This window comes from Mercenaria mercenaria, chromosome 10, assembly GCF_021730395.1.
Source record: "Mercenaria mercenaria strain notata chromosome 10, MADL_Memer_1, whole genome shotgun sequence".
Taxonomy (NCBI): Eukaryota; Metazoa; Mollusca; class Bivalvia; order Venerida; family Veneridae; genus Mercenaria; species Mercenaria mercenaria.
The window spans coordinates 33,836,275-33,862,790 of record NC_069370.1 but is presented as its reverse complement, the minus strand read 5'-3'; the positions used below and the strand labels follow the sequence as shown (position 1 = coordinate 33,862,790).

General features: G+C 35.7%; 1 protein-coding gene across 1 annotated transcript; it reads right to left on the bottom strand.

The window, feature by feature from the left end:
• Positions 1–413: 413 nt before the first annotated feature.
• Positions 414–25,941, bottom strand: LOC123559435 (major facilitator superfamily domain-containing protein 6-like). Its single transcript, XM_045351255.2, has 8 exons — positions 25,662–25,941; positions 20,545–20,584; positions 18,752–19,610; positions 15,689–15,842; positions 12,317–12,482; positions 5,125–5,328; positions 4,658–4,893; positions 414–3,764 (listed from the first exon to the last, which is right to left on the bottom strand). Exons 3-8 carry the CDS (start codon positions 19,552–19,554, stop codon positions 3,705–3,707), a joined length of 1,623 nt encoding a protein of 540 aa, XP_045207190.1. The 5' UTR covers positions 19,555–19,610; positions 20,545–20,584; positions 25,662–25,941; the 3' UTR covers positions 414–3,704.
• Between the last annotated feature and the right edge of the window lie 575 nt (positions 25,942–26,516).

Below are 26,516 nucleotides of genomic sequence, written 5' to 3'. Positions count from 1 at the left end.
CTGTTTTCTATCTTTTATCTGTTACGAACACAGATAAATGCTCAATGAAATAAGACACAAATTCAGCATAATTATCTCCCTTTGAATATTCAAGCAGAACTGTTTTTCCTGTGTCTAAATACGTCTGAATGCTCATATATCAAATACTAGTAACTATGCAGTTTTATATATAACACATATATATCAACACGTGCATATATTTGATGGTTTAAAACCTCTATATTTGCGCTTTTACCTTATGTGACCTAACTAGGCGGGCCTGACAGTCGGGTTTTTAAACATACTTCAGCTTACACATATGATTTCACACAAATACAAATTTTATGTACACGTTAAATATCAACTACTATCTACACTGAAACAGGTAGACTCTAGACGGCAAACGGCTTCAATGATCAAAAACAAAGTCAGCAGAAGACCGAACACTCTTTATTACAGAAGAGAAAATGTATATCTGTGGAATTTGTCATCAGAACAATGACATTTAATATAATAAACTGTATGTTTCTTTTATTATACAGTTCATAGATATAAATGCTTAAAGACTAACTACGTTAAAACGACCGTTTTTTTTTTATAATAAAGCATTTTCTTCAGGTATTGTTCAGCGAGACAAATAAATTGGATGTCTTTACCAAACATGGTTTAATTGTTGTTCGAAAACATATCTAAAAATTATACATTTAATAAATGTCAGTATTAGATGTATTTTAAGTTTGTAGCTCGACTTTTAAAGTACAATGTACTGTACACCCCTGGGTGTGCAAAGGCGTCGCGATGCTTTCAGATAAAAGTCTTAGTTTCACTATGTCTACTTAACTACAGTCCGTACTATATTAAAACCTCAAATAAGAATTGATTTGGTAATTTAGAATGCACTTTTATGGTTCTGTCTATTGCAATTTATTGTGTTTGAACTCCTAAAAGTTTTTAGTACCAACCCTGCCATCCAACTCCCCATGGACCCTTTCCAGTTACAAAGGCACCAACCCTAACTCTCCATTGCACCCCTTGAGCGTTTCATAGTCCTCTTATCAATTTATCATGTTATTCAAAATTATTATTCTAAGTTTTCATCTTACATGCTCATAGCCCCTCTTCCTCCCTCCTATTCAAAATGAGAAAACAGTCCATCTCCAATTAAAATTTGTAAATATAAAAAAAACTGCAAACACTACAAGTATGATTTCGAGAAAAAAATCTTTTAAATCATGATTGCTGGGATTTGAACAAGTACAGACTTTTTTTTGACATCTTAAGTTATGACACATATGCAGCCAGACCATTCATCTGGTTCAAATCATTGCCAATTTCGATACTGTAGTTATTATTCTCTTGCTCAGAGAATGGCTAAGAATGTTTTTGCCATCAATTCTGTTTAAATCATTAAAATATATTTTTCATTTTTTTCTTCAATTAAATGATTTTAATATTTTATTAATCTAGCTCATACTGTAACTAGTAACTATACAAAATGAATTCCTAGGTTGTAAAATTATATATGAGCCGCGCCATGAGAAAACCAACATAGTGCGTTTGCGACCAGCATGGATCCAGACCAGCCTGCGCATCCGCGCAGTCTGGTCAGGATCCATGCTGTTCGCTTTTAAAGCATTTTGCAATGAGAGAAACCATTAGCGAACAGCTTGGATCCTGACCGCAGGCTGGTCTGGATCCATGCTGGTCGCAAACGCACAATGTTGGTTTTCCCATGGTGCGGCTCATATATTGTTTTATTTAACTCTGTTCACCTAAAAATCTACAGTAACCAGTAACTGAAAACGAAACAACAATTAAAGATCACAGAAAATGAGATCTTGAAAGACGTGACCATGATACAGGAAACTAATAAACATATAACATTAAGTAACAAGAGGACCATCATGGTCCTATATCGCTCACCTGACTTAAATACATACATGACTTGTTGACAGAGGACCTCTACACAATGCTATATGCCAAATATCTAAGATCTAAGCCTTGAGGTTTCATACAGGAAGATGTTTAAAGTTTTATTATACAAGTCTATATATTAGGCAGTAAACGTTTGTAAATATTGTTTGTAATTGATCTGTTTAGATATTTTCGAAGACTTATACAAACATGTTAAACAAAAGATCTTACAGATCATTTTGACAATCATGCATCCAAATTACATGTACAAAACTGTCCACAATGTTAAGCTCACTTTTTATGACTTTCCTATACACTGCTACAGTAACGCTGTTGTATTCGTTAATTATTACGTTTACATTTTATATGCCTAGATGTCAGAAATCAACGATTTGTTTATTTAAGAAATAATAAGTTCCCAAACGTGGTTTATCGTAGAATAACCCGAGTTTTGAGTTCTTATGCGTAAGAATATATCATGAAGGCCGTAGGCCTGAGTGATATATTGTTTCGCATAAGAATAAGAACGAAACATTCGGGTTATTCTACGGTAAATCACACTTGCGAACTTATTATTTCGATTCTAACACGACATACTAGTATCAACAGTGTTAGAAAAAATGGTAACTACTTTTTACGACCGTGCTACGCACCTGGATCGGATGATGTCATTGCACGCGAGTGGTTTATCGCAAAATAACCCGAGATAGATTTTGCTCTACATATATGTTTTTTTTTTTGTAGGTTATTTGCTGGTCGTGTTAGAATATGTAATAAGATCATTTCATTGATAAATGATTTGGTGACTGTAAATTTTGAAAAATACCACAACAAAAAGAAAGAAAGGAGGATTAAATACAGCTGGATTTATTCGCCTTGTTGTCTTGAATATCCAGCGGAAGAAATTCAAATACTAGCTTTACTTTATAACTAAAGGCAAAGAATTTTAAAATTACGTTGTTTCGTACAATGTAATGTGGATTGTCTGCTGTGTTATCAAAAATAGTACAATAAACAAATCAAAAGAGATTTAAACAAAATGATTATTTGTCAAATAATTATCCCCTTAAACAACAAAATGAAGAGACAATTCGCGACATATTATATGTTAAACAAGTTACCTCAATGGGCGAGGCCAATTTTGACCCCAAGGACAAGATTTGAATGGACTTCGCAAAGGATCACATCACGAAGCTGCATACTCTGGGTCTTGCAGCTTCAGACAAGGAGGTTTTTAAAGTTTTACTCTAAAATAAGTCTATTTAAAAGAAGTGAATATTGGGTGGGAACAATTTAAATCCTGAGGCATGATCTGAACAAACTTGGTTAAGCACCACAATACAGAGCCCTATGCAAAATACCTCAGCTCAGGTTAGAGGTTTTATACCGGAAGATTTTAATTTTTTTCTCTATATAAGTCTGTGTAATACAAGTGAACCTCAATGCGAGGCCAATCATTATTTGAACAAATTTGGTAGAGGACCATTACACAATGCTATATCTAAACTATTGGTCTCAAGATTTTTCTTTTAAATTTTGCGTTTGGTTGCCATGGTAACCAGGATTCTGCATTGAATGAATTCTTTAAACAATCTTGGTACAGGACCAACCAAGAAAAAACAAGCCAAGTTTCAGTAACTTCCACTTACTGGTTTCAGAGAAGTGCCGTTTGAAGAAAAGTGTAGACGGACGACGTACACTTAGTGATCACAACAGCTCACCTCGAACATTTTGTGTTCAGCTGAGCTAAAATCATCAAGTACGACTGCAAAAATATATGATATTTGTTTTTATTCATCCAGGAAAACACACTACGTCTTCTTGTCATCCAGTTCCTCATAGTTACCGAACACATTCGGCTTGGTTGTGCACTGAAATTTCAAAATATTGCAAGCATTTAGTGCAACACAAGGCATGATGGAATAACGAGCTAATACATATTTGAAAGACACGGTGGTGGAAATATCCCGTTCGGGAAACACTTAAACTGATTTCCCTACTTCGCGAACGGAAAAGATGATACTAAATTTAGACACTGGCTTCACGTTTGGGAACACCTTCCATTTCATCAGGACCATGTGTTACAAGAGAAAACGACAGGTGCTTTAGGATATGATAATTTTGAAGTAACAATTTATGGTACATTTTTCTCGTTTAGATCATTGATTATTACATTACCTTTATTTTCCCCTCTCAAGAAGATCACTTAGCACTGACATGAGGACAAACGTGCGTTTTTCATATGTTATTCACAGATAGCTTTAAGAAAGAGCTATAAAGAGCTATCAAGTTTTATTTGGATAGTGCAATAAATTTGTAGTGTTTAGGCAATTATCCTGATACCTGTAATTTAAAGTTAAACTTAATTTCTATATGTTGTGTTAAAAAACTCAGAAATGGTCGAACATTTATATATGGAGAAAATAACTTTCACTCCAGCACATGTTTAACATAGAGTGAAAGATGCGAAGTGAAAGACGAATAAAAGTGCTAGTAGCTACCTGCTCTTCGGACTTTGCAAATGTTGTTTAAGGAACGGTCTTTTCAATTTTCAAATTAGGATCTATAAAAAGATTTTTTTTTTTCATATTTCAGTTTTTAATATACTAATTTAACACGTCTCATTAATTAGTAAGAAATACTTGAAAGTATATTGGCTACATAGATGTTAAGAATATAGTGGTCCGTTTAAGTTTCTTTGGGAAATGCAGGACTGACGTGCTCCAAAATTATATTATAAATCTGAAAATAAACAGACGGATACCTTTTGCACTATTAAAAATAGAGCCAAATTGAAAAACGATGCACCAGCGAAGATCCAGAATGTTACACGTGCGCCAAGTGTTTCTACAGAGATACCACCGATCATGTGACCTGTTCCAGACCCAAGACCCCAGTAAACTCCATGAAGAAACCCTTGCAATGTTCCAAGGTATTCGGATGGTACATTGGCGCATAAATATTTTGTAAACACTGACCAAATACCGGCAAACGTAAAACCTGAAAGAAAAAAGAGAGATAATGAAATAAAAAATATTATGTCTTTAAGAAAAAATAAAAATATTATTTACGCACAAATGCTCAAGCGAAATTGAATATGCAATCTCATTCCTGTTGAAATATATTTTATTATTTGTTATAGCTTGATGAAATATCAAAATAAAATTTAGTACAACAGAATAGTGTCTTACAGAGTATTACATATAATATGGAAAAAAAGTGATGAATTACCTTGTAAAATTTCAAATGGCAGCACGAGCCACGGATTATCTATCACAGCAAACACAATAAATCTGACTGTGTATCCGAGGAGACCAAGAGCCATAAATACTAGACACCCTGTCTTCTCCAAGATACGGAATACCAAGAGGAACATGCACATCTCCGAAAACAGGCACACTCCATTTGCTAAACCTAGAACTAGTTGTGTTGCACCTGAAACGAGCGAAGATTGCTAAAGTTAGACAAAGACGGAAACAGTCATTAGTTAGACGGTAACAGTCATGAGTTAGATGAGTTAGACGGTAACAGTCATGAGTTAGACGGTAACAGCCATGAGTTAGATGAGTTAGACGGTAACAACCATGAGTTAGACGGTAACAGCCAAGAGTTAGACGGTAACAGTCATGAGTTAGACGGTAACAACCATGAGTTAGACGGTAACAGCCAAGAGTTCGACGGTAACAACCATGAGTTAGACGGTAACAACCATGAGTTAGATGAGTTAGACGGTAACAGCCAAGAGTTAGACGGTAACAGCCAAGAGTTAGACGGTAACAACCATGAGTTAGACGGTAACAGCCAAGAGTTAGACGGTAACAGTCATGGGTTAGACAGTAGACGGTAACAGTCATGAGTTAGACGGTAACAACCATGAGTTAGACGGGAACGGTCGTGAGTAAAACGGGAACGGTCGTGGGCTAGACGGGAAAAGTAGTGAGTTTAACGGGAACGGTCGTGAGTAACACGGGAACAGTCAAATGAAAAACTTCTAAGCAATCTAAACAGAGAAAGGCCTACACCAACCCATTGCAAAATACGATGGGTTGAAAAAAGTTCATCGGAAAATGTGAGACACTGATTTGCATTTTTTAACATTACGTTTCAGAATAGCATGTTCAGGCTGTTGCACTTTTTACATATATAAGGTGACATCTGTGCAGTTTATTTATGAAGTCAAACGTTATTTTTGTGTTTTTAAAGAGGCAAAACAATTTTTCTAAGTTTCCAACAAATCATGTGATACAGCAGACAGTCTTTAGTTGTTTAGATTTTTCCGTTGCACAGTATTACGGTTTCTCAGTATGATATTTGGTGACTGCTGCCACCAGTGTCAAAAAGAATACTCCGTTTGAGAAATCTTGTCAGTTCTTAAGACCATCCTAACAACACAACCAAAAATAGTTCCAAGCTTTCCAGGTAAACAATTATCTACACAACGCGCAGAATATGCAAAGCTACAATATATGCCTTAATACCATTTTTAATGTAAATTCGGCGACTAAAATCAATACAAATTGAAGTCAACGTTTTAATTAAAACAACCACGTGTATGAATACAAATATGCAAATTTATGGTCAAGTGAATAAACGATGACCTCATGTCACCTGAACTGGAGCGATGATATTGATTAGCTATTGCATAGTACTGCCCCAGAGGTCACGTAGCTTATAACGTAGAAAAGGTAGCTTATATATATAGAAACTTAGCCTGGGAATCCAGACTGACAATTCAAAAATGTTTCCTAACCGCAGTGTCACATGTTTAACTCCCGAAATTTAAGGCTTTATTTGATAAAGAACAATGACTTCTGCTAGCAATTATCCGCGGCTAAAAATAGAAACGGAATTTCAACGGAAAAGTTTCCAAACATTCCCGGTCCATAGACAATACCAGTTTGTAGCTCTGATAGCTTTTCCAGCAAGTTGTAACACTTTTCAAATATGTCAGAACAAACTTAAATGTTCGTCATAGATATCAAATTGTAAGATATTATATTAATGCAACCCTAGTGAACTGAGAATGTTACTGAATTTTCGACTGCATTGTCTCGTTTTCGTTTCAAGCACGCAAAAATATGACCACATGTTAATTAGGCTATTTATGGACAAGAGGGCCAAGATGGCCCTGGGTCGCTCACCTAAGAAACACACCATAATACACCATAACAGTGTAAACTTAGACCTAGTGATTGCATGGAAAAAAATATTCTAACCAAGTATCATTAAAATTGGAGCAAACACAAGTATTTCTTTTATTTGACCTAGTGACCTAATTTTTGACCCAAGATGACCCATATTCAAATTTGACCTAGATTTCATCAAGGAAATCATTCTGACTAAATTTCATAAAAATCAATTGAAAAATACAACCTCTATTGCATACACAAGGTTTTTCTCTGATTTGACCTAGTGACCTAGTTTTTAACCACAGATGACCAATAACCAAACTCTACCTAGATTTTATCAAGGCAATAATTCTGACCAAATTTCATAAAGATCAATTGAAAAATACAGCCTCTGTTGCATACACAAGGTTTTTCTTTGATTTGACCTAGTGACCTAGTTTTTGACCCAAGATGACCCATATTCAAACTTGACCAAGATTTTATCAAGGCAATCATTCTGACTGAATTTCATGAAGATCAATTCAAAAATATATCCTCTATCGCATACACAAGGTTTTTCTTTGATTTGACATAATGACCTACTTTTTGACCCTAGATAGCCATATTCGAAGCTGACCTAGATTTCATCAAGGCAATCATTCTGACCAAAATTCATGAAAATTAATTGAAAAATACAGCCTCTATCGCATACACAAGGTTCTTCTTTAATTTAATCTAGTGACCTAGTTTTTGACCCCAGATGACCCATTTTCGAAATTGGCCTAGATTTCATCAAGGTTATCATTCTGACCAAAATTCATGAAGATTACTTGAAAAATACAGCCTCTATCTCATACACAAAGTTTTTTTTTTATTTGACCTAGTGACCTAGTTTTTGACCCCAGATAATCCATTTTCGAATTCGTCCTAGATTTCATCAAGGTTATCATTCTGACCAATATTCATGAAGATCAATTGAAAAATACAGCCTCTATCGCATACACAAGGTTTTTCTTTGATTTGACCTAGTGACCTAGTTTTTGATCCCAGATGACCCATTTTCGAACTTGGCCTAGATTTCCTCAAGGTTATCATTCTGACCATATTTCATGAAGATCAGTTGAAAAATACAGCCTCTATCACATACACAAGCTAAATGTTGACGGACAGACAGACGACAGACAGACAGACGCCGGACATCGAGTGATCAGAAAAACTCACCTGAGCATTGCTCAGGTGAGCTAAAAATCGATAATCAGCAGTGATATGGATTTCCTCAGACGTTGATACTATCAATTAATACTAATTAGCGCAAAGTTAGTGAGATGATTTATGAACAGAACAGTACTTTATTGATATAACTTGAACATGTACAGTTCATCGTTTTATCAAGAACAAAATATACTAAAACATGCTTAGCAATACGAGAGTGAACAAAAATAAAAGAACATTCAGTTAAAATTCATTCGATATTGTTTGCAATGTGACCTGCCGTGTGAATCAAAGACATGTATGTTTTCTGAATAATATGCTTCCTTCAGCAAATGTACAATATAAGATACTATATGTATGCATAGATACACATGTATTCGGTATAATTTCGCCTAACAAAACACGAATTATCAAAGCGGAAACCCACAGGTCGCCCAAGCTGAGAAGTGTTGCAAGCTCGCTTTGACTAAGTGGTGCTACTGTATCACGATTTCATCAACTTGTAAGGCCGTGAAAGTGGGCGCAGCGATAGTACTAATACTCGCCTTTTTGAAACGGCAATCTGTCAGACTGTAGCAAGTCGTCGGATAACAGATTTAACCAACTTAAAAATTGAATTGTTTCAAGACAGATTCTGCTGACTTCAGCTAAATTCATTGGAGTCGCACCATGAGAAAAACAACAGAGTGCATTTGTGACCAGCATGTACCCAGATCAAACTTCGGATCCGCACACCACTCTGGTCAGGATCCTTGCTGTTCGCCAACAGTTTCTCTAGTTGCAATAGGCTTTGAAAGCTATAGCATGGATTCTGACCAGAATGCGCGGATGCACAGGCTGGTCTGGATCCATGCTGGTCGCAAATGCACTATGCTGGTTTTCTCATGGTGCGTCTCAGTATATCTGGATACAAATATATGTATAAAAATTAAAACGGTTTCGTTTCGCCAGTTACATATGTTCGACTCTTTTTCTCGGTCTGACTAAAGTTGTAAGTTTGTCTGACTTAATGTCAAGCATTTTTGCGAAGCCTGCTGTTATGTCTAGCGAACATTTGAGTATTTATAACAGATGGAGTGATGATTAATGCACCTCTAAAATACATTGGCTGCAGAACTGACATTCTGAGGTGCATTTGTGGTGCACGTTTGTGTTGTTTTCTTTCACAAAAGTCTCATGAAAACCACAGCTATCTGATACGGACTAAATCAGTGTGTATAATAATTCATGACAGACACTGCCCAAAAGCTTTAAAAAGAAATCTTAAAAGCTGAATGATTTGGAGAAAAAGCTTATATTATTTATTCAAAGTAAAACATCTTCGATGTAATTTATGTTGTAGTTTTCGTCACAAATAATCAAAAAGGATCAAAACTATTCGTTAAAGACTGAATCAGTGTGTATGTAAACAATGGCTGGCAATGAAAAAGGATTAATTTTAAAACCAAAGCCGAATGTTAAAAAAAATTCTTATGGTTTATATTAACAATACCTCAGTTGTCGCTTTCTTTGTAATATTTTAAACATTGATTAGCAGCCACCATCAGCGCTTTGAGCGCTTTGATTTTCTATGCCGTTATACAGCAGACATTTGAGCCGCACCATGAGAAAACCAACATAGTGGTTTTGCGACCAGCATGGATCCATGCTATTCGCTTTCAAAGCCTATTGCAATTAGAGAAACCGTTAGCGAACAGCATGGATCCTGAGCAGACTGCGTCGCAAACCCACTATGTTGGTTTCTTCATGGTGCGGCTCATTTATGTTATATTATTTTATTTAATGTTAGTTTCTAACATCCCAGTAGCATGGTAGTAAGCTCTTGTGTGATATTAGTATGGGGCTGATAAATATGTGTTTTAACAGATTTGATATCTGCAATCCAGGCATTTTGTTTAATACATATTTGATAAAATCAATATGTAGGAGTACATAACAAGAGGGTCATGATGACCCTGGATCGCTCACCTGAGTAATGTTAGCTACACTGACAAGTGTAAGAGATCAGGTAAGCAAGTAAAATATAAGTAAGCATTGAAATCTTTTCCCAGTTGTGTGAACATGTTTCAAATGTCAAACTGATGCTAAACTATTAAGAAAGTAGGTCAGCAGGTCACTTCTATGGTCACTGAAAGTCAAATTTCAAGGCTGTATCTTAAAAAACAAGAAAGTAGGTCAGTAGGTCAAGGTCACAGTTAGGTGACCCCTTATCACTTGGGGTCATCTGGTAGTTATAATTAAAGTCTAGGAAGTATGATTTGATATATTTTGTTGTTTTTTTTTTTATCTCGTACCAAAGACAATTGTATCCTGATTTCATTGTGTCTCTGATTCTTTCATACAACAAAGAGACACGAGTTTTCTTTTTTGTCTCTTCCCCCTATTTTTTCATATACCATAAGATAGCGTCTTATTTTTTATGTAGATTTAAGTCTCTAAAACAAGGTTTTATACAAAAATGAAAGTTTTTTCCCCTGGCATTTTAATACACATCCATGATATAACGACAGCCAAGCGATGCTGATTACTTGATGCGAAAAGATCTTGATTCTGATATCAGATATTCAGTATTAATCGAAAAGCACCGCCCGAAGATATTCACTGCAAGTATGTAAATTTAAACAGGTGTTCACACAATATTTTAAGTGCTAAACTCTGTTTTATGTAAGATTTGAAATTTTCTCTCTTATGGGTAATGTACACAAATATTTTCCTTTAAAAAGATACAAAATATACCAGTTAAATATCCAAATAGTTACTCACTGCGTATGCGGCCAGCATGGATCCCGACCAGCCTGCGTATCCGTTAGAGAAACCGTTAGCGAACAGCGTGGATCCTGACCAGACTGTGCGGATGCGCAGGCTGGTCTGGATCCATGCTGGTCGCAAACGCACTATGTTGGTTTTCTCATGCTGCGGCTCAAGTTATATCTTATGTTCTCTGCCTTAAAATGTCTGAAAAATGCTGATCCGAGTTTTCTATGGAAAAATCATATTTTACTTATGTGGATAATGCGTTCTTCCTTTCAAAATCAATGAAATTTACATTTCCTGTTTCCTACCAGTGTACAGCATTGCAAATGAGCCGTGTCATGCGAAAACCAACATAGTGGCTTTACGACCAGCATGGATCCAGACCAGCATGCGCATCCGCGCAGTCTAGTCAGGATCCATGCTGTTCGCTAACGGTTTCACTAATTGCAATAGGATGCGCAGGCTGGTCTGGATCCATGCTGGTCGCAAAGCCACTATGTTGGTTTTCTCATGGCGCGGCTCAAATATTCATTAGAGAAGAATGAGTAGCTAATAGATTCCGGCGAGCTAAAGACATGTAAACCTTAATATCATACAGTTAACTGGAGATCAATGAGTTACGACAAAACAAACAACTTACTAAGACTCTTACTAAGCCAAAGTAAACAGTACTAAAAGTATGAATTACATCATTCCATCCAAGTCATTCGTGATAGAAAAAAAGCATTTACATCAATCAACCTAAGTCAATCTCAATTGAAACAAAAAAAGGTATAAAAAAAAAAACGAAAAAAAAGAAGCAAAAAACACACAAAAAAAAAAAAAAACAAAAAAAACACTGGCACTCGCATCAAGTTTGCAAATTACAGATTCTGTAATGCTTAGCTTTTTTTTACTTTTCTTTCTGCATTTGGAATGTATCCCCTATCGTAATGATAATATACAAATTTTTAAATATGACACCGGTGCATGTGATATGTATAGAAAATTTGCATTGATAAATTTGTTAATAAATGTAACTATCAAACAGATTATTTATACGCAAAAACAGTCTTAACATCACATTGTTGTAAACATTCAAATCTCGCATCACACAGAGAAGTATTTACAAAGAAACATTCAAAGTTGAATAACAACAAAAAAAAACAACAACAAAAAAAACAACAACAAAACAACTGTAGTATGGTTGGGAAGCGGGGTGGCGGTGGGGGTGGGGGGGGGGGGAAGGGGGCGGTAGTTGAAGTCAGTTAGATTCTTCTTTACACTAAAATGGTAAAATGGTAACAATTATCATGTATATACATGTATTATGGTTATTTATAAATAATTTACGAAACTTATACGTTTACCTATATTTTCCAAATGCCAGAACAAAAATCCCCAGATGACACCATTGCAGATCCCCGTGAAGAACATACACAGAAGCCAGGAACCATAATGTATTGTGAGAAACATTCGGAACACCTTGAATGGGTTCGGTTTGGGTTTTGAACAATTATGGTCATCCTGTTGTTTCTGTGAGAATAAAGAAAATGAGCCGTGCCATGAGAAAACCAACATAGTGGGTTTTGCGACCAGCATGGATCCAGACCAGCCTGCGCATCCGCGCAGTCTGGTCAGGATCCATGCTGTTCACTAACAAGTTTCTCCAGTTCCAATAGGCTTTAAAAGCGAACAGCATGGATCCTGACCAGACTGCGCGGATGCGCAGGCTGGTCTGGATCCATGCTGGTCGCAAAACCCACTATGTTGGTTTTCACATGGCACGGCTCAAATGAGGATCACAAATAAACACCTCTTGTTTTTTGGATGTTCTCTAGCAATGGAATACTGTACTAAACATGTGACTGTATCTCTTATTATCTTATGAAAATAAAAGCATGCTTAGAGCGTGTCTTTTTGCTGATAAGAGATAATGAAACATTGGAGGTAATTTTTTGTTCTTGGAGATAACTGAAAGTAAGAGATTTTATGAAATATTATGTAATTTCCTTCAATGAGATAAGAGAGTACTAGGTAATTTCTATCTAAGGGATAATGGAATATTGGGTAAATTTCCTTCGAAAAGATAAGAGAGTACTAGGTAATTTCTATCTAAGGGATAACTGAATATTGGGTAAATTTCCTTCGAAAAGATAAGAGAGTACTAGGTAATTTCTATCTAAGGGATAATTGAATATTGGGTAAATTTCCTTCGAAAAGATAAGAGAGTACTAGGTAATTTCTATCTAAGGGATAATGGAATATTGGGTAATTTCCTTCGAAAACATAAGAGAGTACTAGGTAATTTCTATCTAAGGGATAATTGAATATTGGGTAATTTCCTTCGAAAACATAAGAGAGTTCTAGGTAATTTCTATCTAAGGGATAATTGAATATTGGGTAATTTCCTTCGAAAACATAAGAGAGTACTAGGTAATTTCTATCTAAGGGAAAATTGAATATTGGGTAAATTTCCTTCGAAAAGATAAGAGAGTACTAGGTAATAACCATCTTTTAGAAAAATGGGAAAATTAGGTAATTCCTTTCTGTTAAGTAAGGGGGCTTTAGGTAATTTCTATCTAAGGTATAATGAAACTTCTATGAAATAAGGGAGAACTATGTATTTCTAATTTAGGGATAGTAGAACAAAAAGGTAATTTCTTTCTATGAAATAAGGGGGCTCTAAGTAATTTCTATCTAATAAGGGAAATAAAGAGGATCTTGGTAATTTCCATCTAAGGGATAATGGAATATTATGTTTCTTTTTGAGAGATGATGTAGTTTTACTTAACTTTCTTCTAAGAGACAAAAGAACATGTGATAATTTCCTCCTAAGAGACAATGGAACATGTGACAATTTCCTCCTAAGAGACAATGGAACATGTGATAATTTCCTTCTAAGAGACAATGGAAACATGTGATAATTTCCTTCTAAGAGACAAATTGAGCACAAGGTGATTTCATTTCTAAAGACGTTAATCAATTAAGGTAGTCTATTGCTCGGTCGGTAACAGTTTTGTCACTTGTGTCATGTATATATTACTCCTAGTGATGTGCTGCGAATGTACACAACCAAGCAAGCGAAAGTATAAAACTATATGACTTCTATCGGTCAGCATGATAGTTACCTAACATTCCTTGTATTTCTTTGACTTGTACATCATTGTTGTTACCTTTTATCGGGCCTTTGACTCGTGGAGTTCATTCATGTATATGGAATAACAGAGTTCCGCTAAAGGGCGGGCGTGTGGGGTGTTGTACATTTGATTGCCTCTCATGAACAGACTCAAACGGAATCTTACTATTACTTTGATTGATTACTCTCTTCGCTTCTAATAGAGGATTTTATTACAGCATATGTTTCCAAATTTCGTAATCATTACGAAGTTATTGATTTGAATGATTTCTAATCATTGCAATTCGAATTACCTTCCCTACTTTGGTACATGATTTATCAACATAATTCAGTGATTCAAGATATTCAGATTTTAAACTTCTGTAGAGTATTACCATAAAATGCAATACATATGACTCAACGTTTTAAATTAAATGGGATATAAATGTGTCGCACAATTTCATTACACCAAACCACTTTCATATATGTATTAATTAAGGTATTGCAGTATAGTCGCCAGAACGTTAATATGTTTGTTATTTTTTTAAAGCAATCAGCGAATATATTATGTATATGCAACAAAACATTATTTTGCACTTCATTTTACGAAACACTGAGTATAATATATTTGTGTCTGACAATCTAAATTAACGTAAACAATCAGATACGTAAATAGCTATTTATCTTTCTCGTGCATCTTTTTCGATCTTTAATTAAAAAAAAAGATGTTCAGGGAGATCAAAAGTTACTTGTTATGTTCTTGTCTGGCTTTTGTATAGCGATATTAGTCGCTATATACTATTTAAACATCGATATTGTAGGAAAACCGATCATTCAGGAACATAACACATGACTGTACATCATGGAGGTTAGAAGATATCTCTATAAATCTTACGCGGATCAATTTATTGAATGCAACGACGAGCAACATAATCATCATAATGAGGGAATTCTGAAACACACTTCTATATGAGCCGTGCCATGAGAAAATCAACATAGTGGCTTTGCGACCAGCATGGATCCAGACCAGCCTGCGCATCCGCGCAGTCTGGTCAGGATCCATGCTGTTCGCTAACAGTTTATCCAATTCCAATAGGCTTTAAAAGCGAACAGCATGGATCCTGACCAGACTGCGCGGATGCGCAGGCTGGTCTGGATCCATGCTGGTCGCACACCCACTATGTTGGTTTTCTCATGGCACGGCTCATATCTACACCATGTCAGCCGAATGTGCTGAAAGTAATTTCTGAAACGAAGCTATTCTCAAAGACGACCGCCTCGGTAGCCTAGCGGTAGAGCGCCCGCATCGATTGCGGGAGGCCGTGGATTCGATCCCTAGCCGCGTCATACCAAAAAATGGTACTAGTAGCTTCGTCGCTTGGCGCTCAGCATTAAGAGGTGCTAGGACTGGTCAGCCCGGTGTCAGTATAATGAGACTGGGTTGGGTATCATGTCATGTGTCAACGGCGTGATATTCCAGTGAGGCAGCACTATAAAGTTGGGCATTGTGCTCACTACTACAAGTAGACACCGCCGTTTATATGACTGAAAAAGACGTTAAACCCGAACACGTAACACTTTCCTCAAGGAAAAAAAACAAGATGTAGTTCGTTGGCATACTTACCTGGAATTTGAAGAAAAATGTTGTGACGGTGCAACAAAACATACATCCAGCAAAAAAGAAAAATGCAACATGATAATTGCTGAATACAACATCCACGCCACATATAGTTTTATCCTGCCTCATTGTACTTATGATTCCTCCAACAACTACAGACCTGAAACGTTGAAAATAGTACACTATTTAAAGGTACATATATATACACTGAAAAGGAAGAAAATAATACAATGTTTAAAAATATTTTGCTTTATTAAATTAAAGATATTCATTCACAAGAGAACAGTAAATATTTTACATCTGCATTACCCTGCATAAAGGACTTGAGAAAAAAAGGAGAAAGAACAAAAAGAAAAAATCCCTGAGATATATGCGAATTATTCACAACTACGTAATATTGTATACCGAAAATGAGAAAAAGCAAGGCCAATACGAAACAAAGCAGGGTCAATACGATTCTCTCTCCAGCAATAGCTTTCTCAACATATTTTACCATGTGAAATTCTGTGGGGTTTAATATTTAAAAATAAATTGTTTTTTTTTTTTTTTTGACAAATTTCACCACAAAAATGTCACACTTTCCCCTAAGGTATAAATGATTTGATCTGTATATATTTTTCTTTTCAAGGTGCTGATCTTTTCCATAATTGCTTCTAATTATGCATGATTTTTTCGTGCCTAGAGGTAAAAAGTGCATGCTTTTCATGAGATACTATGTACATAGTTACCTAAGTCTACAATAAAGTTTTAGCGGAGTTGTCTCCATTTTTTCCAGATATTTTACCCAGGATAATTTTATTTCAGCTCAAATAACTCTTTTTCAGAAAATGATATCTGACATATTTTTTCATACTGCGTACTTTGATGCAGTTAGCTACACATATATCTAAAATACATATTTGTATTTTTAGTTACAATGCCTATTTCATATCGGCTGTATTATTTGTTCTCTGTCCGTCGTATTGGTTATCGCCCTTTGACCAGCCAATACGACTAATCTTACAAGGTCAATATGAAATCATACGATTAATAACATTTTATCACATATTTGACGCCGTGGGAGTGAAATATGGGAGAGAAATTTGTAAAAATTAGCCAATTAACCCAATTACTGATATAATGGCACAATCATACTTGAATACACTTTGTACCGAAATTACCATATACACTGTAAACCAATTACCGCCGTGCACAGCGCAGCTCAGATTTTTATATTTATTTTACCAATCGAAACTCCCAACACTTTCTGAATATTTTTGGCAATATATTTCTCTCATACAAAGTCTACATCTGGCAACAGTTGTATGAATAAAATTTTATTAAATTTAATATTGCAACAAAATTGAGTAATGCTACGGTATGGTGTAACGTATTATATCAATCCAGTTATAAAATGTCACAAAATGCAAATAAATGTCACGACAATTTCGTTTTAAGGTTTTTATATTGTCATATCCTGGTGTGATTTAATATTAGACCACATATCACTGAAAATTCAACATGTACACCTCTATATCCTTATATTGATACTTTTCGTTGAATAAAAACAAAACATGCAGATGTATTTTTGTGCGACCTTTTAAACATGAATGATATGTTATCTTTTCACACTTCGATTTTTTTTTAGAAATTTTTAAATTTTCTAAAAAACAAAAAATTGACTAAATATCTTAGAAATTACATAAATATGTACATGTACTATGATATCGCCAATTTTATTAAGGGCGGGTTTCGATTTTATAATGGTTTTTTTTTATGTTACTGATTTAACCAATTATCAACATTATCGAGGGCGCGTTTCGATTTGATTTTATGTCGGTTTTGAGGTTACTGAATTGTACCAATTATCAACATTATCGAGGACGCGTTTTGACTTTATGCTGATTTTTGAGAATACTAGACAACCAATTATCAACATTATCGAGGGGGCGTTTTGATTTCATGTTGATTTTTGAGGTTACTGGATTTTACCAATTATCAATATTATCGAGGGCGTGTTTCGATTTGACTTTATGTCGTTTTCTAGGTTACTGAATTTTACCAATGCCAACATTATCAAGGGCGCGGTTAGACTTTATGCTTTTTTTTCATTACTGTATTTTACCAGCTGGCAATATTATCGAGGGCGCGGTTCGATTTTATGTTGGTTTTTGAGGTTACTGAATTTTACCAATTGCCAACATTATCGAGGGCGCGTTTCGATTTTTTGCCAATTATTAAGGTTCTTGAATTTTGCCAATTGCCAACGTTATGGACGGCGCGGTTCGGCTTTATGTTGTTTTCTGAGGTTACATAATTTTACCAATTGCCAACATTGTCGATGGCGCGTTTCGATTTTATGTCGGTTTTTTGATGTTCCAGAATTTTACCAATTGCCAACATTGTCGAGTGCGCATTTCGATTTTAAATTGTTTTTTAAGGTTTCTGAACTCTACCAATTGCCAACATGATCGAGGGCGCGGTTCGATTTTATGTCGTTTTATTGAGGTTACTGAATTTTACCAGTTGCCAACATTGTCGAGGGCTCGGTTAGATTTTATGTCGGTTTTTGAGGTAACTGAATTTTACCAATCGAGGGCGCGGTTCGATTTTATGTCGGTTTTTTAGGTAACTGAATTTTAACAACGCCAAAGATATTTAGACTGTGCACATTCTAAAAACGAAAACTGCATCAGTTCCTGCTTTATGTAAAGACCTTTCGAGGGTAAGTTATTAACGTAGATGACTTGTTCCTCATAGTTATGGGTTCGAAAACTGGCTTGGCGTGTAAAATTATTCCATGCGAGAAAAACCATATTGTTGGCTTACGGACGGTTGGTTGTTCTATCCAGAGGCCTGTCCGTACCTGACACGATGCCCGGAAAGGCACCTGGGGTCCTCCTTCTCAAATTAAAACTGGAAAAATAACAGTTAAACATAAAATTATGTCTATGTGATTTAATGCCCAACAAAGGATAATGTTTCTTGTGAAGCGCACACATCTTTTGTTGCAAAATGGGATTAAGTACATATGTATGTTGCTTATTTTTGAAATTAATTCTTCTTTGAGCAAAATTGATAAAAACATACATGATTCCTAGTCCAAGTGATCCCCATGCTCTCTGATGCCCGTACTTGTGCATATCTTTATTTCCTAAGGTCTCGATACATCCAGAGTCCGCCAGAGCGCCACATGGTGACTGCACGAGTTCCCCGAGTACAACGAGTATCATTATAGTTATGTAAACCCTGTACAGGTCAGTACTGTCATAAATCCAACCACGTGACTCCATGAGGCTTTCCTCTGCTGTGACGTCGACACGTAAACGGTGCAGATCATTAAAATCCTCACGCGAAACATCCGTGTTCGGTTTTGTAGAGATGTTAGTTGCATTATCCGTCTTGCCTAAAATATCGTTTACATATGGACATTGTGCGTCTGAAATTTTCGCCGTCGGAACAAAACCAATGCTAGTAATAAATGCAAGCCAACCTAATGCACTGACGAACAACATAATACGCCGCACACGGAATCGGTCAGCAAGGGATCCCCATAAGGGGCCACTGAAAAAGCCGATTATTGGACGAAGTCCGGATATTATCCCAATTTGATTGGGACTTAATCCTATTTGTTTATAATACACGGAAAAATACGGAAAAACAGAACCGATAGCGCCCCCGAAGAAGAAGAAAAATGACTTGAACTTAAGTAAACTCCACTCTAGTTTGAAACAATCCAAGCAACCACTTTTTGGTTTCAAATCAACACCGTCTCCGCCTTTATGAATAGGCGAACCTTCTGTTTCTTCTGACGCCGTTGGCGTCATTTCAAAATCCGTCGTTGGCAATGGGGCGTTGAATTCAACGACCCCTGGACCGAGGTCCAGATCCATCGTAAGTAGGTTTTCTCTTACTGAGTGTTTATAATTTACAGCTGTGCATCAGTAATCTGTAAAAAGAGAAATATCAGAGGTGAACTGTAACAGGCTATCAGGTTCATAAGAATAACACTGTATCTTCCTCTATATCATTGAATTGGAATTGAGTACTTTTATAAATGCGATGCGTAGAATGGTTACAACACTGGCGTAAAAAACACACAGAGATGATACTTGAAATTATGTGGACAATACATGAGTGTATGTAAGAAACACACTAATTTCCTTTTATCCCATTAGGTTACATTCCAATAACAGTCGTTACACGTTTATGATAATCAATTTATGTAGCGTTTTGGTACAAAAAGTGAAGATCATTTCCATGAACTTTTATGACCTTTTTGAAGTTTTTCATTAGTATGATATTAGTGGTTATTTTTTGTCAACAAAATCAAATTATCAAGGTTTGACTATATTGATACGAAATGCATTTTAACTGTAAAACTTAAAGTAGATTGGTCACCAGATTTTGGCTAAAAATATTTTTCTTTAAAATAGGTTGGTCGGCGGGGCGACGTTCGTCGTTTCGAAATAACGAAATGACATAAATCAGCCACCATAATTATTATCATAATTAAGGCAGTTTACTTCCGTATCCCGTGACAAAAATCTTTTCAATTTTGAATGGCAAAAAAGTAAAACAACTAATTCTCATGTTTTTTCCATAACACATGTCAGTAACTTATTTCCAAAGCTTTTTTTTTACAGAAATATAGCAATAATATCCTAATATCTTAAATTTTTCTTCTTTTTTTCCCCTTTGTTGTCGCACGATTTACAGTCGAGCCGCCTTAAATGTGAACGCGAACTTAAACGTGTATAAAATTAATGAAGTAGCACGTAAACAACTACATACATGACTGATAGACATCTAGAAAAAAAAACAAACATAAAATGAATAATTAAGTCCATCTATACTTTCTTCAACTGAAAAAAAGGACTTACCATTACTAAATGACAGCCATGATAAACCGCAACGATTCTCCTACAATGAATAGTAAAACATCAACATATAAGCAAAGAGAAAACTAGAAAAAATATGTTTACATTACATCCACGTATAATTTCTGTTCATGTTGAGCAAACGTAAACGTTTTATCGTTTATGAATAATTAGACCGGATCAACCTTTGTTAATGGCATGTGAAGGTAACGTATGGTATATAGTCTAGATAATGTGACCTCAGGTAGATCGATTATTCATTCTGATATTTCACGTTGTCTACCTAAAGGAGGGGGATATCGAACAGTCCAAAAAAACAAAACAAAAAAACAATATTCATCTTTTGAGTACAATTATTTGTACTACGTATGGTAATGGTTAAAACATATAATCTACTGAAGCTTAGACAGGTATAGTAATTTATTTATATATTAACACATAAAATACACATGTCGTTGGACACTAGTGTTACTAATTAATCGATATCATAGTTGAATCATTAAAGGTCCAATACTAAGGAAAGTGAACATTTTAATTTCTTTTAAAAAGTACAGAAACTATTTCATTTTATTGGAAAATGAAAGTTGGTATGTAGAAATTCGAAATTAATTGCAGTATATGTACAATTATTTTTCTATGAAGTATGAAGAAAGTTAAAAAGACCTGGGGGGTCATTCTGTCGATTCATTGAAATTTCAACATAATACACATACATTTCTTTGAGTTCCAAAGACCTTCTGTAAATTTTGACCTGCCAATCTTCATTATTTAGTGTTTTGCAGAAGTCTATGCACTGGCTATGAAAAAAAAATTGCCAACTCACTTTCCCTTAGTAATGGACCTTTAAGCTGTACATCAACTGTTTAGTGTACTATATTTGTTTTCAAAATGTATATACATCAGTTGGACACTTTGCACGGGTCGTCGACCTTTCAAAATAGCAAATGAACTTTTTGAAATCTGGTTCAAGTTTGCCTCTTTCACCGGAAACGAGCTATTTTATAGATTGAGAATTATTATCAATTTGAGAAAAAATGTCCAACCTCACATGTGTAAACCCTTCACTGTGGACATATTTTCGCCGCTGGAACATGTGTCTCATTAAAATAAATTACTGATGGATTTTTCACTCGTCCTTGTTAAATGATGTTGTCCAAAGTAACGGGACGGACTGGAAGTAAGGTTACCGGATGATGACCATAATCTGATTTAAATAGTCATATTGCTGAAGTAAGGTGTTGCAGAGGCCTAACATTTTATTAAACTGTCTTCATATAACAATACATGAAACCCGCAATAATGGGATGCCTCTGAAAAACTTGTCTTGTTTGGATACAGGTCTGCATATAAGCTGCATTTCCATGTGTTCATCATAGTTTTATATTAACCGCAGTGTATGCCATACATACCCTGTATCTACTACGAAAAGGTATGCTATGCATACCCTGATCCTTCTTCGAATAGGTACTCTGCTTACTAGGAAAAGGTATGCAATGCATACTATTTATCTGCTATGGAAAGGTATGCTATGCATACTCTGCTTATAGAAAATACTACGAAAAGGTATGCAATGCATACCCTGTTTATACTACTGATTATATTAGGAAAAGGTATGCAATGCATACCAATTATCTGCTACGAAAAGGTATGCTATGCATACCATAGTTATACTATAGTGAAAAAGGTATGCAATGCATACCCTGCTTATACTAGGAAAAGGTATGCAATGCATACCCTGCATATAACTATAGGAAAAGGGTATTGTAATGCATTACCATGGTAATCTCTGTACTGACAAAAGGTATGCTATGCATACCATGTATTTACTACGAAAAGTATGCAATGCATACCCTACTTAAACTACGAAAAGGGATGCAATTCATACATCGTATCTACCAGGAAAAGACCTGCTATGCATACCCTGTTTATACTACGAACAGGTACCTCGATGTACAGTGTATGTCGTGCATACAATGTACCTACTATAAAGTGTATACTGAATATACTATTTACGCCATTTTATTTGAACGCTAGGACTAAACATTTGTATAGGACACTACTCACTGACCTATCGTTAACATTGTCTTAATACATAATAACTTAATTCTGCTATTTATTATTTCTTTAACTGCAGTTATAACAGAATACAATTCTTGAATCTATACATTTTTATTAGTTTTGATTTATATATAACATGTTACACAATATACAAGTCATGGCATCATAACACACTAGTAACTATTAATTTTATCAGACATTAAACTCTAATGGCGTTATTAAGGAAATGGGAGCAAGGGACAGTAAATTTTAAAATTCTACAAAGCTGCATCGATACCAGTGAGAAAATCATAAACAAAAGGGCTAAGATGACCCTAGGTCACTCACCTGAGAAACACACCATAACAATATATACATGTTTGACCTAGTGATTTCATTGAAACAAATATTCTGACAATTTTCATTAAAATTGGACCAAACATCGTGAGGGTAAACAGGTATTTTCTTTGATTTAGTGACCCGACATGACCTAGATTCATGTTTGTCCAAGATTTCATAAAAACAAATATTCTGACAAAAAGGTTCAGACAGAATTGAGCAAAAAAAGTGACCTCTAGAGTGTATACAAACTTCCTTTGATTTGACCTAGTAACCTAGTTTTTTGCCCCACGTGACCCACATTCGAAATCTACCAAGACTTTAAACATCAATATAAACATGTTGACCAAATTTCATGAAGAGATGGTCATAAACGTGACCTCTGAAGTGTTATCAAGCTTTTCCTTTGATCTGACTGGATGACCTAGTTTTTGACCCAACATGATCCAGATTCAAGCCTGAACTAGAAGTCATCAAGACAAACATTGTGATCAAATGTTATGAAGATCCGGTGTTCTTTGATTTGACCTTGCGACCTAGTTTTTGACCACATATTACCCATATTGAAACTTGACCTAGATTTCATAAAGGCAGCCATTCCGACTAAATTTTATGAATATCCAGTGTAAAATGCAGCCCCTATTGCATACAAAAGGTTTTTCTTTGATTGACAAGGTGGCCTAGATTTTGACCCCAGATAACCCATATTCTAAGCCAACTTAGATTGCATCAAGACAAATATTCTGATCAAATTTCATGGAGATAAGGTGAAAACTGCAGTCCATGTTGCTTACACAAGGTTTTTCTAGCTTTTCTCCCAAGGTGACCTATATTCAAACTTGACCTAGATTTTATCAAGATAATTATTTTGACCAAATTTCATGAACCCCAATTGAGCAAGAGCTGTCACTAATGGTGACAAATGCCCCCGCAGCACCTTGACCTTTGACCCCAAAGTCAGTAGGGGTGGTGTACTCAATAAGTACCATCAGCATGTGAAGTTTGAAGGTCCCGGGTGCAGTGGTTCGCGAGTAAAGTGCCTTCATGAAAAAAGTTAACGTTGGTCCCTGTGACCTTGACCTTTGACCTGGTGACCCCAAAGTCAGTAGGAGTGGTATACTTAATAAGTACTATCAGCATGGTAAGTTTGAAGGTTCTGGGTGCAGTGGTTCGCGAGTAAAGTGCCTTCATGCAAAAAGTTAACGTTGGACCCTGTGACCTTAACCTTTGACCTGGTGACCCCAATGTCAGAAGGGGTGGTGAACTAAATAAGTACTATCAGCATGTGAGGTTTGAAGGTCCTGGGTACAGTGGTTCGCGAGTAAAGTGCCTTCATGCAAAAAGTTAAAGTTAACTGCATACGCTCAAACATTCTGGTCAAATTTCATGAAGATCCTGTGTAAAACGGAGTCCCCATTGGCCTTGTATCATATGATGTGGGTGGTGATGTGGTACAAAAATTTAAAGTTTGAATCAAATCAGTTTATGCATTGTATACCTTTTTGTAGTCTAAGCAGGGTAAGCATAGCATATCTTTTTTGTGGTAGACACATGGTATGCATTGCATACCTTTTTGTAGTCTAAGCAGGGTAAGCATAGCATATCTTATTTGTGGTAGACCCATGGTATGCATTGCATACCTTTTTGTAGTCTAAGCAGGGTATGCATAGCATACCTTTTTGTGGTAGACGCATGGTATGCATTGCATACCTTTTTGTAGTCTAAGCAGGGTATGCATAGCATACCTTTTTGTGGTAGATGCATGGTATGCATTGCATACCTTTTCCTAGTGTAAGCAGGGTATGCATAGCATACCTTTTTGTGGTAGATGCATGGTATGCATTGCATACCTTTTAGTAGTGGAAGCAGGGTATGCATAGCATACCTTTTGGTGGTAGATACATGGTATGCATTGCATACCTTTTCCTAGTATAAGCAGGGTACCTTTACGAATCAGGGTATGTATAGCACATGCATGGCATACACTGTGGTTAATATAAAACTGTGGTGAACACATGGAAATGCAACTTATATGCAGACCTGTATCCAAACAAGACAAGTTTTTCAGAGGCATCCCATTATTGCGAGTTTCATGTATTGTTATATGAAGACAGTTTAATAAAAGGTAAGGCCTCTGCAACACCTTACTTCAGCAATATGACTATTTAAATCAGATCATGGTTATTATCCGGTAACCTTACTTCCAGTCCGTCCCGTTACTCTGAACCACATCATTTAACAAGGACGAGTGAAAAATCCATAAGTAATTCGTTTTAATGAGACACATGTTCCAGCTGCGAAAATGTGTCCACAGTGAAGGGTTTACACATGTGAGGTTGGACATTTTTTCTCAAAATGATAATAATTCTCAATCTATAAAATAGCTCGTTCGGAATTAAATGCATTCAAACTGAAAATGGTAAAACGGTAAAACAAACATGATATTTTTTCCAGTTGAAATATCCAATGTGCATGTTTTCAAATGTGCATTAGCTGGACCTTGTCCAGGTTCTTTATCTTTAAACAGCAAATAACCATTTTCAGACTAAATCTTTTTCAAATCAATGTATCCAAAGTGCATGTTTCAAAATGTTGGACCCTTTGTCCGTGTCTTTGGCCTTTCAAACAGCAAGTATTAAAACAATTTTTAAATGTCAATGAACTTATCCGGTTCGACATGTCAGACTTATCCTACTTATCTTAAATCAGACAGGATTTGATACAATAATTCAAACAAATCTTACCTTTTTTCCAGTTAATACACTGTTATCCAATAAGGTAAAATATCCCTCATTCACTTTCTAGTATATGATATGTCAATACAAATCAATAATGGTTGGTATGTACTCAAGGTATGCTTCAAAGATCATGTTACATCCTTCGATATTCACGCCACTGATCAAAACATTGCAATGGTTCTAAGGTTATGTATCAGTTATTATACTTTTTAAAACATGAAGGAAACTACTAAAAATAAAATACATGTATGAAAATTCATAAACAACAATGCGCTAGTGTTATGTTGTTGTTTTACCATCTGTGACCAGGAATAAAAACATGCTTACAGCTATATATCCGTTTTCAGTAAGTTGTGTGAGGTTAAACAATATCAATTTGCCTCGCAGTTCGCCAGTGATGAAGCGATTCTAGTAAATGAGACAATTTGTTGCAAAGGTAAATCATTGATCGTTTTCTTCAGTCATATAGGAATTGTGGAGACTATTCTTTATACAATCCTTTCCGACGTTTCCGGGCATATAAGAATCTTGAATAACTGAACAGTCGTGTATAGGAATTGTGCGATCTAATGTCAGTCCTTTCCAATGCTTCCGAGCGTTTAAGGTTCTGGACTAACTGATCAGTACTATACTCATATTAAGATAGGAATTGTAGAAATTTCGGGGCGTTCAAGGATCTGGAATAAATTATCAGTCCTGTAACAGTCATGCAGTCCTATCCGACGCTTCCGCGCTTATAAGGATCTGGAGTAACTGATCAGACGTGTAGTCATATTTAGATAGGAATTGTGAAACTGCTGTTAATGTCAGTTCTTTCCGACGCTTCCGGATTTATAAGAACCTAGAATAATTGATCAGTCG

Bases quoted from the DNA above. Each gene is read 5' to 3' on its own strand.
- LOC123559435 (XM_045351255.2), bottom strand. From the start codon at position 19,554: ATGGATCTGGACCTCGGTCCAGGGGTCGTTGAATTCAACGCCCCATTG. The intron at 5,329-12,316 runs GTAAACGTATAA...CGCTCGTTTCAG, and splicing joins CTGGCATTTGGAAAATATAG to GTGCAACACAACTAGTTCTA. The intron at 4,894-5,124 runs GTAATTCATCAC...TTTTTCTTTCAG, and splicing joins GCCATTTGAAATTTTACAAG to GTTTTACGTTTGCCGGTATT.